The sequence below is a fragment of the Tubulanus polymorphus genome, chromosome 2, assembly GCF_964204645.1.
Source record: "Tubulanus polymorphus chromosome 2, tnTubPoly1.2, whole genome shotgun sequence".
Taxonomy (NCBI): Eukaryota; Metazoa; Nemertea; class Palaeonemertea; order Tubulaniformes; family Tubulanidae; genus Tubulanus; species Tubulanus polymorphus.
This window is the reverse complement of record NC_134026.1, coordinates 15,716,992-15,730,355: the sequence shown is the minus strand read 5'-3', so window position 1 is coordinate 15,730,355 and position 13,364 is coordinate 15,716,992. Positions and strand designations below refer to the sequence as shown.

The following is a 13,364-nucleotide window of genomic DNA, read 5'->3' as shown; positions in this document are numbered from 1 at the left end:
TCCTATTCTAGCTAATTTATTCCTAGAACATGTTGAATCTGAAATATTGCCTCTTTACACTGATATTCACCCTAAAATCTGGCTCAGATATGTTGACGATGTTCTGGCTTTGGTTCCCTTTGACTTCAATGTTGATAACTTTCTTATATATTTAAACTCCCTTTACCCGTCTCTGGCTTTTACGTATGAATGGGAATATAATAGTAAAATACCTTTTCTGGATGTTTTGATTTTTAACTGTGGATCCTTTTTGAAATTCGCGGTTTATAGGAAACCTACCAACGCTGAATCCTACCTCCATTACTTCTCTTTTACTTCTCCGGATATTAAACTCGGTTTAGCTCAAGGATTATTTCTTCGCGCTTTGAGAATTTGCGACCCCTCATTTCTACCCGATGAAATTCACCATATTAACCAATCTCTCAAAAAACTTGCCTACCCCGATTTCCTATTGAAAAAAAGCTCTACTTAAAGCTCGTACTACGCATTTTAGAAATAACAACCTTAGAACTCCTACGTTGGCTACCGATAAACAGCCTATCATTGTACCGTATGTACCTTTCCTCGAGAATTCTAAAGTTTCTCTTCGGTCACTAAATAAACAACTTATCTTTAAATACAATAATAAACTTAGTAACATATTGATTAACAACAAACCGAAAACCGAATCCCTAAACTGTGGAATTTATAAAATACCTTGTAAAGTTTGCGACAAAGTATATATAGGAGAAACAGGTCGGAATCTTAATCAACGCATAAAAGAGCATAAATTAGATGTAAAAAACTTTAAACCTGAAAGCGGAGTTGCTAGTCATGTTTTTCAGACTTCACACAATTTTGATTTTGCTAATGCTGAATTAGTTTACCCTTGCAGCGATAAAACTAGAAGACATATTTTGGAATCTGCATTAATTATTGAAAATTCCAACAACGTTGTAAACCTTAACAATGGTTTTTCACCCCAAAATAAACTTATATCAAAATTCCTCTGTAAACTGGTTAAACTCAACACTTGATTTCCCCTTTGATTATTTATTTGTTATTTGTTCTCTCATCAATTTCGTCTCTGACTTAACTTGTATTCACCTTTGTTTTAATTTAAGTGCCCCTTAGTTTGTCTTTCTTTTTACTACTGACTTTAAGTTTCATTTATATTCATACTCACTATTGTTGTTTATAATCACCCCTTAGTTTGCTTCCCTTTAATCTATTTTAGCGTGTAACTGTTTCTACGTTAATTTTCCTTTAGTTTGTATCATCTCTGATTACTTGAATTAGTCTCTTTGTCTCTGGATTGTATATATATCTCATAATTTCTGTAGTATCTCATTATTCCTGAAGATGACTATTAGGATATAGTCGAAACGTTGAAATAAACTACTATCTCGAAGTTTCATCTTCGGACTTTTTATTATCATTGTGGGATTCTCTCCTCATCGCGTCAACACGGATATTGTGTTCTACCTATCGTGATCATGCTACCCACGGATCGAAATATCGTATTAAAATTCTTCTTCTTCACGTTCCCGTACCTCGTCGCTAGCTTCCGAAATTATGAGAAATGCTATATCAAATCCAGGACTGCTAAAAGTAAAGTCAAGTTCCTTCAGGAGTGTTATGCCGAAAAAGTGGTTCCGCGATCACTTTCTTGGATTTGGAAATACGACTCCAGCTCTGCGTTTCCACCCGAAGCTAACAAGCAACTCAAATTCGCTATAGATCGTGCTAAGGAAGACTGTAACTATCAGTTCTACAAATTCCGTCAATCTCAAAATTATTTGAAGTCACACGTACCGGACCTATTCCTCTGGAAATCGCTCTCCACTATTGTTCAAGGCTCTGGAAAATATCATCAGCACAGAAAGTCCGTGGATCTTACCAACCAACTGAATAAACTCATTGATTCCAGCCCTTGGACTAGATTTAGCAACACCGAAAACATAGTAAATTTGTCTTCAACCACGTTATCTTCTACTCAGTGTCAACTTCTCGGCTACGGTTTGAATTTTTCTCTTCCTCATCAAGATAAACATGTTTTAGACTTTGTCACCCAATTGGAATATCGCAAATCATCTCCGAACAGTTTGGACTATAACTTTATATTCATGAATCTACAGGCTATATGCGATCAACTCAACAGGAACCTTTTTGAATATCTACCTCGTCGATTTCGGCTCGCCCTCCAAGAACTACGGAAGTTAAAGACTATTAAAATATCTAAGGCTGATAAAGGTGGCAAGATTGTGATTTTAGATTTGGATAATTATAATGTTAAAATGCAATCTCTCTTGGATAATCCTGGTGTTTATAAGAAACTTAAATCGAATCCTCTTCCTCGTATGCAAGCTAATTTCAACAGAAGTCTTTCGGATATTATTAAACGTTTCCCCTGCGCTAAAGAAACTCTGAATAAGTTCCATTCACGTCTTCCCTCTTTACCATATATCTATGGATTGCCTAAAATTCATAAAGATAATGTTCCACTGCGCCCTATAGTCTCCAATTGTAATTCTCCTACATACCGGTTATCTAAATTTCTCGCGAAACAATTATCTCCGGTGCTCGGTTCGTTCTCTCCGTCGCACCTTCGCCATAATCAACACTTACTTGAACGTATTAAGAATATTATCCCTGGCAACGACAAATTTATATCATTTGATGTTACTTCCCTTTTTACCAATGTTCCTCTTGGACCTACTCTTGATTTCTTAAAACGCAGATTACCATCACTTAACATTAACTTCGGCATTCCTACGGATTGTATCATCGACCTTATCTCTATTTGTACGACGGACTCCTTTTTTGAATTCAACAACTGTTTTTACGAACAGACATTCGGTATCGCTATGGGAAATCCTCTTAGTCCTATTCTAGCTAATTTATTCCTAGAACATGTTGAATCTGAAATATTGCCTCTTTACACTGATATTCACCCTAAAATCTGGCTCAGATATGTTGACGATGTTCTGGCTTTGGTTCCCTTTGACTTCAATGTTGATAACTTTCTTATATATTTAAACTCCCTTTACCCGTCTCTGGCTTTTACGTATGAATGGGAATCTAATAGTAAAATACCTTTTCTGGATGTTTTGATTTTTAACTGTGGATCCTTTTTGAAATTCGCGGTTTATAGGAAACCTACCAACGCTGAATCCTACCTCCATTACTTCTCTTTTACTTCTCCGGATATTAAACTCGGTTTAGCTCAAGGATTATTTCTTCGCGCTTTGAGAATTTGCGACCCCTCATTTCTACCCGATGAAATTCACCATATCAACCAATCTCTCAAAAAACTTGCCTACCCCGATTTCCTATTGAAAAAAGCTCTACTTAAAGCTCGTACTACGCATTTTAGAAATAACAACCTTAGAACTCCTACGTTGGCTACCGATAAACAGCCTATCATTGTACCGTATGTACCTTTCCTCGAGAATTCTAAAGTTTCTCTTCGGTCACTAAATAAACAACTTATCTTTAAATACAATAATAAACTTAGTAACATATTGATTAACAACAAACCGAAAACCGAATCCCTAAACTATGGAATTTATAAAATTCCTTGTAAAGTTTGCGACAAAGTATATATAGGAGAAACAGGTCGGAATCTTAATCAACGCATAAAAGAGCATAAATTAGATGTAAAAAACTTTAAACCTGAAAGCGGAGTTGCTAGTCATGTTTTTCAGACTTCACACAATTTTGATTTTGCTAATGCTGAATTAGTTTACCCTTGCAGCGATAAAACTAGAAGACATATTTTGGAATCTGCATTAATTATTGAAAATTCCAACAACGTTGTAAACCTTAACAATGGTTTTTCACCCCATAATAAACTTATATCAAAATTCCTCTGTAAACTGGTTAAACTCAACACTTGATTTCCCCTTTGATTATTTGTTATTTGTTCTCTCATCAATTTCGTCTCTGACTTAACTTGTATTCACCTTTGTTTTAATTTAAGTGCCCCTTAGTTTGTCTTTCTTTTTACTACTGACTTTAAGTTTCATTTATATTCATACTCACTATTGTTGTTTATAATCACCCCTTAGTTTGCTTCCCTTTAATCTATTTTAGCGTGTAACTGTTTCTACGTTAATTTTCCTTTAGTTTGTATCATCTCTGATTACTTGAATTAGTCTCTTTGTCTCTGGATTGTATATATATCTCATAATTTCTGTAGTATCTCATTATTCCTGAAGATGACTATTAGGATATAGTCGAAACGTTGAAATAAACTACTATCTCGAAGTTTCATCTTCGGACTTTTTATTATCATTGTGGGATTCTCTCCTCATCGCGTCAACACGGATATTGTGTTCTACCTATCGTAAATATTATAAATTCTCAATTGAATAGTGTTATGTATTAAAATTTTAATTTTAATAAAAAATTCTATAATAAATGGAAGGAGGAATATATGAAATACAAAGTCCAAGTGAAATGATATCAGTTATATATTATATAATACCTTATGATGATTATAGTAAGTATTTTGGAGAATACTTTAATCAATTCAAATATAGAATAAGTAAAATAGATAATAATAAAAGTGGTGTTGTTGATATTTAAAGTAATGAAATTGATAATAATGTTATTCCTTCTACATCTGATAATGTTATACCTTCTACATCTGATAATGTTTTACCTTCTACATGATAGATTTGATATAAATGATATTTTAAAATTAACATAAGCAGTTACTTTATCTAATTTAACTATTGATTATTTAGAAAAACAAAAATATATTCCTCCTATATAAATGCGTAATTATTTTACTAAATAAATGGCTTCTGCAGTTATAACTATTATAGGATCGGCAATTGTTAACGCTTTAGCATTTACTGGTGGTGGTTATTTATTTAAGCATATTGATAAAAATGGATCATTAACAGAACAAAAAAGACATAACTTAGCATTAGAGAAATACAATAAAGCAGCAGAATAATATAGAGAAAAGAGACAAAACTATATGAATTACATCAATAAAGAATTATATGATCAGAAGATTTCACACAGAGATTTTCAATCAGTTGATGATGCAATGAGTTTATATAACGCGGTTACAAATAAAGAAAAATTACATCTATACAAACCTAATTTATCAGATTATTATACCCCAAGTAATGAACAACAGAAATATGAAATAATATGGATTTTAGGCGGAACTGTTATTGTTATATTTGTAGCATATAGATTTACTAATTAATAATTTTTTTTGCTAAATAAATGGATGATAAAGTTGATAATATTGATATTATTCCTCATGATATCAGTAAAACTAAATTAAAAATATATTTAGAAAAACAAATTTTAGAATTTGAAAGTGACCTTAAGATAAAAAAGAAAAAATATTTAAAAAGTAAAATTATATATTATATGATTATAAGTGGTTCGGTTACAATTAGTTCTGTAATAACATTTCTAGCAATATTCAGTCCATTAACACCTTTAGCTATATCAATTGGTGTATTAGGATTAAGTTCAAGTGTTTTAACTGGTATAAGTTCAAAATTAAATATAAAAAGTAATAAAGAAAAAATTAAAACTAATATAAAAGAAATTAATAAATTAAAGAATACACTAGATTATATAATAAGTTTAAATGGTCATATAACAGTTGAAGAACAAGATAAATTATTAAAAGAATTAATAAATTATTAATTTTTTAATTATATAAATGGCAGATAGTTTTCCAAAAGCTTTCCAATATAATAAATCAATTAAATATTATATTCCAGCAATAGATTTTAATAAAGATATTACATATAGAAATGAAGTTTTAAATTCATTAATTGATTTATATATTTATGTTACTGAAAGTAATAATTTTCATGTAAAGATGGAAAATATATTTCATGTGTATACAATTAATTTCAAAAATTTAAATGAGGCAAAACAATGGTTATTAAAATCTAATAAAGTATTGGGAGAACCAATTAAATTTTGCTGTTTATTGCGCAACAACAGGATGTGGAATTAGTTGGAATGATCATTTAAACAAACCAAGTTTACCATTGATGTTATCACTTTTTAGATTTCATACATATTTTCAAATAAAATTAATATTAGATGAATTAGAATGTCCTTTACCAGGTTCAAAATATTTTAAAGAATTGAATAATAATATTAATTTTTCTAAATTTTATAAAATATGTAATGAATTTAATATTAATTCAAATAAAGATTTTAGAGCAAAAGTTGGAACAATGGGTGGATTAGGAACATCATATACTAAAGAATTTGGAAAAATAATGACAAATTCAGATATAAGAACACTAAATTGGAATGAATTACCAAAATATTATAATAATATACAACAACAAAACAATAATGGTTGGGTTAATTTCATTTTAGAAAATGGTGAAGGTTTTACTAAAGCTGGTATACAAAGAATAAATCAATCTATTAGAACTTATTTGATATGTATTCTAGGTGCGCAAGTTGAAACAAGATCCCCAATAATTGGAAATGATAACACTTCATTCGATGCGCAGAAACAACTAATTTACAATAATCATGATTTTCACATAATTGTTTATGATTAAATAATGTACTTTCATTACTGAATCTATGTAAACATTTTCTACAAAGATATATTTTATGGTGATCACTTTCTGATTTAAAAAATAAATCGATTTGTTTAATCCACATATAATGATTCTCATAATATAGTATATCTATAACATCATTTGAATCATAATCTTTTGATAGGTATAAAGGTTCTAATGTATAATGTTTTATATTGTTACCTTTTGTATTTGGTAATTTGATTAAATCAAATACACTTATCTTTATATTATTATCTCTTTCTATTTTTGGGATATTTTTAATTCTAACAGGATACTTATCTATCTTATAATTATTTTCAAATGGTTTATAATGAGTTAATCTAAAACTATGTTGTTTATAATCTTCAACTGGGTGTAAACAACTTATTATAGCCCATAGAAAACATTTATCATCTTCATTTTGTACATTTATAACAGCATTAGTTTTAAATGGTAGTTTAATATAACTCGATGCTTCAATATCTGGTTCTTTATAGTATGATACGTTATTTTCATCAATTGGTTTTGATTTAGTTAACTTATTATATTTTGTGTTATAAACATGTAAAGTCATAAATATTATTTCATCAAATATTAAACCAGATCCTTCAAAATATTTCTCTTCTATTTTAGTTTTTACTTCATTATAACATTTATCTAATTTATCATCTATATGTTATTTTGAAATGATACGTTGTGAATGAGAATTTATATTATATATTGGTTTATCTTCAGATTTTATGAATTTAACTTTAGAAGATATACTAATTTTAGGATATTCAACATCAGTTATTATTTTTATTATTTCTTTCATATTTTCTAAATGTTTTTTATTTTCTTCTAATGTTTTTCCTTTATGAAATTTAAACTCGATAGCTGCTGGGCCAATATCACTTTTAAATGCTTCGGTTATCTCTATATCTTTTTTATTATCTAATGAATTAATATAATTTCTTACATCTTCCATGTATGGTCTTTTATTGTTTAATTTATTTTTTATGCTTTTAATTGTCTTCTGTTTCTTATCATTATCTTTATCAAAATAATCTTCACCTAAAATATCATTATTCTTATTTCTTATATGACTTTTAGATTTTAAATGTTCATTATAATATCTTTTATCACTGAATGATTGATTACATGTATCACATTTGTATGTTTCTTTTTCATTCTTTAATTTATCTGATTTAGTTTCTAATATATCATCTTCATATTCTAATTTCAATTTATTCTCTAAATGTGTTTTAGTTTTATTGTGTCTTGCTTTTTGGGATTTATCTATATTGATATTACATGTTGGACAGTAGTACTTATTTGCTTCCATTTTAATACTAAATTTTTTGTTAAAATTGATTTTAGAAGTTCAATGATTTATATCATGCATTATATCAATCACACTTTACTAACACTTTTAATGTTTCAAAATCTAACTCACACAAATATGAATATTGAAATAATGTTGTAAATATATACTTTTATATTGAATAATCTGTCAATTTAAATGTTATTCATGTATATGATTATTTTAAGAGTAATAGGGGTAATGGGCTTTCAGGTTAAAGTTTGAACGGTCGAGTTCATTAAAAACAAATATTAAAAGTAATTTAAAACTATAATATATTTTCATAACCGTGTGTATTTCAGTTGAATAATAGAATAATTATTATTATTAAAATATATTTCATTATATGAATTTGTGTATTGTAAATAAATTGATTTATACAATATGCTTTTTAAATTATTGATATCTTAGAATAAATATTTAGTTATAATATAAAATGCACACGGTTATGAAAATATATTATAGTTTTAAATTACTTTTAATGTTTTGTTTTTTAATGAGCTCGACCGTTCGACCTTTGGCTTGAAAGCCCATTACCCCTATTACTTGTGTTCATCATAACCTAGAGGAAACCATTACAGCGTATAGCGTCTGACTATTAAGTTTCACAATTGGTTATGTATCTTTTTAGGTACATTTAACTGTACTGAGATAATAAACCATTGGTTTAAAACAACGTATGGCCTATTTTCTGTTTAATTGTCTATGCTTCATGGGTTCTGTAAATAATGCATCAAATACATTCCGGTAGACATGGACATTAGTTTATGTCTCTTCAAATTCTGTAATATCTCCTTAATCCGGATCATCGTCTCCTCATTCAGGCTCATCGTCATCGATAAGTTCTAGACGGATATCGTCATACGCAAAGGACTTGTCATTGTTTCCAACTAAGTGAGGCCCGATCCTGTGAATTACCTTATGCCGATTAAGGCTGCTTGACTTGAGAAAGGAACACTCTGGCAGAGGCGGTCTTGTGGATTTTTGGCTGCTTGGCAATACAAGTCGTATGGAATTTCCCATCCCTTTTCTGTGTACTTTTCTGCTGACTCGGGATGGACGTTGATTGCATTACAGATTACCTTGATTGTTGCTGTCGGTGATATCCTCAGGATTAGGGACTTTGATCCCGGGATTCCTGGACTATGGCGTAGGGAGAGGTGCGAAGAAGCGAGTGGGCAATACATCCAGCCAGTTAGCTGCACCAGACACAATATTCGGGGTCAAAAGGTCGTGCTCTTATGCACATAAGAGTGGCCAATGTTCTGGGGTTTATTCGAAACGTCAGTTCATCTCAACACGCAATTTTCGGAAATCGAAAGATTCAGCTATTTGAAGAGTGTTAATCGGCGATGCAAGACCATGCATTGACGGTTTGCCATTGACGAATGACAATTATTCAGCAGCTGTTAGTTTGTTGAAAACGCGATTTGGACAGAATCACAAGATATCACAGGCTTACCTTTCCGCGCTTGTTGATTTAAGTCCGCCCTACAACGAACGATCATCCCTGCGTAAATTTTACGACGAATGTAATCGTCATATGCATCCGTTGAATGCGCTTGAAACATCTCACGATAATTACAATAATAATAATAAATATAGCTGCAAGCAGCGATAACGGGTTTCTGCCTTTCTGGATAGAATGTCGTTCAGGGATGCGAGCAAAGATTTCACCCGAAATCAGTTCGTTACATTCCGTTTTTTTGAAAGAGTGCCACCTAGGGGTCAACTCACAACATGGATATGTTGACCCACATGTGCTACTACGCGCATGTACTATTACGCGCAAAGTACTAATGTGCCGGGTTTTGGGGGAAAAAACATCGAGAAGAACGAAGCTATGGTGTTTTTCCCATTCCCTAGTGACAGTTTAAGCGCATATTCGGTTATTGTTAGTTCCGAAAAAAAGTCGACTAGATAAGAAAACCGAATTTGGCCCAAAACACAAATTTGGCCTATATAGGGTTAACTATGGGTTCAAGTCCAGTATAGCGTGGAATAGTTCCCGCTCAAGGATACATTTTTAGAAAAGGAGTAATCGGCTGCGTATTTTTCAAGACAAACCGACATACCGACGAACCGACATACCGACGAACCGACAAACCGACATACCGTTAAACCGACAAACTCGTATGCCCTCGATCCAGCCACGGGTAATCCACGGAAAAACCCTGTCCGTCGATCCTAGCCACATTATATAAGGGTAATCCACGCACCACACAGCCCCTCGATCCCAGCCACTTTATATTAGGGTAATCCACGCACCACCCAGCCCCTCGATCCCAGCCACATTATATAAGGGTAATCCACGCACCACCCAGCCCCTCGATCCCAGCCACATTATATAAGGGTAATCCACGCAACCACGCAGCCCCTTGATCCCAGCCACTTTATATAAGGGTAATCCACGCAACCACGCAGCCCCTCGATCCTAGCCACTTTATATGAGGGAAATCGGCGGGTAATCCACGCATATACCCAGCCCCTCGATCCCAGCCACATTATATAAGGGTAATCCACGCAACCACGCAGCCCCTCGATCCCAGCCACATTATATAACCAGGGTAATCCACGCAACCACGCAGCCCCTCGATCCCAGCCACTTTATATAAGGGTAATCCACGCACGGATTTGTTTTTTGTCGGTTCGTCGGTTTGTCGGTATGTCGGTTCGTCGGTATGTCGGTTTGTCGGTTCGTCGGTTTGTCGGTTCGTCGGTTTGTCGGTATGTCGGTATGTTCGCACGTCCCTATCGCGTAATGTCGTAAGATTCAATCAGTCCAATATTGGCGGATTAATTCCAAATACCAGTCCAATGTGATAAGTCTCTGCTGGAACTATTTAATGCTATAATGGACTTAAGCCAAACTATGCAGGAGGGAAGGCCTTATAGTGTTACTATTAGTAGAGGAGTGACAAGTCAGTCTGACTGACAAGTCAAGCGATCAGATGGGGACTACAATTCACATATGAAATTGACGTCCAATAACCATTATAAAAAACATAATCACGAACGGTACCATCACTCCCCATTACTGACTGTCACTGGTCTCTGGCTAACAATCATTCTTTATCGGTGCAGTGGGTAGGTATTTTCAACTGACTTTGTTCTTCTATGACATTACCATCGCCGCTGCGTCACGATGTGATGTACATGTACAAGGGACCTCCAATTTGTAATGTATGTGATGTATAAACTGACTATAGACCGTTTAATATCGACGATAACAAGGTATCACCGACGCTGACATTTTCTGACGCTAACTAGTATGACCCGCCTTTTGGACCGGAGCAATTCAATTCAATTAAGAAAACTCGTACCGGTACAGTAAATAAATTAACCGCTCTTGATTTTTCGAAGTATTGATATCCACGAACAAAACTATACTATTATAGAATGTTAAAAAGGGACTGCTTTTAATAACAGTATGAATAAACTTACTTCACAAACAAGGAAGTACATTTTTAACTTGTGAATGGTCGAACCCCAGTTATTCACAGTAACCTGTGATTTGGATATTCTCGGAGCCTTCCATCTTTATTTATTTATTTATGAAATGACGTCACAAACTTACAGATTCGCACCAGTAAGCGCGCCATGATTGATGATTGCTATTTCCACCGGTGTTATCTTTAAATAACTTCAAGTTTAAAATAGGAAGCACAGTACATCCATAGAAACTACGCGCAGAAAGAGAGGCAGCAGAAACCCTAATAATAAAATTACGGCACAATGTTGGTACTGATAATTATAAGAAAGCTTCCGTATGAAATCTATCGGAACATGTGTGGTACAAACAATAATTGTGAATGGTCAATAACATCTCTTCTTGATTTTTTTTAGATTCGAATTAGAAATTATTGAGTCGAATGATATCTCTTGATATCAAAGATGTGAGTAATTGTGCTATGATTGAAGTTACAAGCACCGTAAGTCAATTATTCTTATCAACCGGAGCTCAGACTTTCAGAAAGAAGTGCGTTTTTTGCGAAGGTTTACGTGCATCTAACGAATGCACTGTAATTAATGATGTCAAAAAGGATGGAAATTCTGAGAAACAAGTCTTTGTGTTTTGAATTGTTTAGGAGATAACCATCATGCCGGAAACTGCAAGTCTAAATGTTCGTGTCGCATGTGTAAAGAGCGACATCACACCAGTATTTGTTTTCAAACGAGGAAAACACGGCCTTATTCTGGTCCAAAGTCTAGGGGTGTACAATTTTCCATGACTGAAGGTCGAAACCGTAGTATAGGCGATGGGCAGAATAGAATTAAGAGCAAATCAACAAATTCTGTGACAACGCAGTCTTCGTCAGTTCAGATTTCTGAGACAGAGTCTCTGATACTGAGTGATGATCATATTGGGACAAAAAACGGCATCACAAAATATTAGTTTGTGTTTTTCTTTTGGAAATGTTCTGCTGGGGACTGCAGTTGTTAATATCGAAAACCAGTATAGTGGTTCTATTATGTCCTGTAATGCATTATTCGATGATGGCTGACAACGATCGTTTATGACTGCCAAAATGGCGAATCAGTTAGGTTTGAAATCCAGTAGAACTGAAACACTAGATTTAGGTGCATGTGGATCGCAGAATTCAAAAGTTAGAACATTGGATGTCGTAAAAATAGGCATCGAGTGTGAGGATTCGCATTTGATTGAAGTGTCTGTTTTGGTAGTTCCAATGGTACCCGTCCGTTAGACATGGATGATTTTCATGAGATTCCTGAATTCAAAGATTTACATTTGGATAATCCAATTCACTAAGGGTAAATTTTAAGCTCATCTTTTGATTGGAAGCGATTATTATTACGATTTTGTTAGTTCTGAGATAAAAGCAAGGTCCTGTAGCTATAAAATCATATGTCGGTTATTTGGTGTCGGGTCCGACTGGTACTTCCAATGATAAAATTTCGATAATGAGTGTTTCGTCAAACCCTGAATTCTCTTTGAATGACGAAATTGGGATTGAAAAATTATCAGATGAAAGTTTTGTTGATAAGTACATTTGTGATTTCATATGGAAAGACGATGACGGTCGATACTATGTGAAATTACCTTGGAAAACTGGACATGATACGTTAACAACTAGTTATTGTGCTGTTGTAAATAGGACTAAATCAACGTTAAAAAAGCTGTCGAAAACTCCAGAAATTCTGAATCTATTCGGAGATTATCGATGAACAATTAAAACGAGATTATATTGAGATTGTTCCGGTGGATGATTTACATCCATCATCGAGACGAGTACACTATTTGTCGCATTTTCCTGTCTACAGATAATCGAAAACGACTACAATTCGAATCGTTTTTTAGCCAACTTAGGACTTAAGTCCCAGCGGGCTATTGCGTTAACTTTTCGTCCGCCCGTTCGTTCGTCCGTCCGTCCGTCCGTCCGTAGTCGGAATCCAGTTATTTTGGGAAGTTTTGAAGACGCTTCAATGTAATGTCTTGATATTTGGGTTACACA

At 33.2% G+C, this 13,364-nt stretch overlaps 1 protein-coding gene across 1 annotated transcript; it reads left to right on the top strand.

Annotated features, from left to right (window-relative positions):
- The first annotated feature begins 1,475 nt into the window (after window positions 1–1,475).
- On the top strand, window positions 1,476–13,077 carry LOC141898958 (uncharacterized). Its single transcript, XM_074785110.1, has 2 exons — window positions 1,476–2,565; window positions 12,878–13,077. The coding sequence occupies exons 1-2, from the start codon at window positions 1,476–1,478 to the stop codon at window positions 13,075–13,077; spliced, it is 1,290 nt and encodes a 429-aa protein (XP_074641211.1).
- The last annotated feature ends 287 nt before the right edge of the window (window positions 13,078–13,364 follow it).

Bases quoted from the DNA above. Each gene is read 5' to 3' on its own strand.
- LOC141898958 (XM_074785110.1), top strand. From the start codon at position 1,476: ATGCTACCCACGGATCGAAATATCGTATTAAAATTCTTCTTCTTCACG. The intron at 2,566-12,877 runs GTTCGTTCTCTC...AAAAATTATCAG, and splicing joins ACAATTATCTCCGGTGCTCG to ATGAAAGTTTTGTTGATAAG.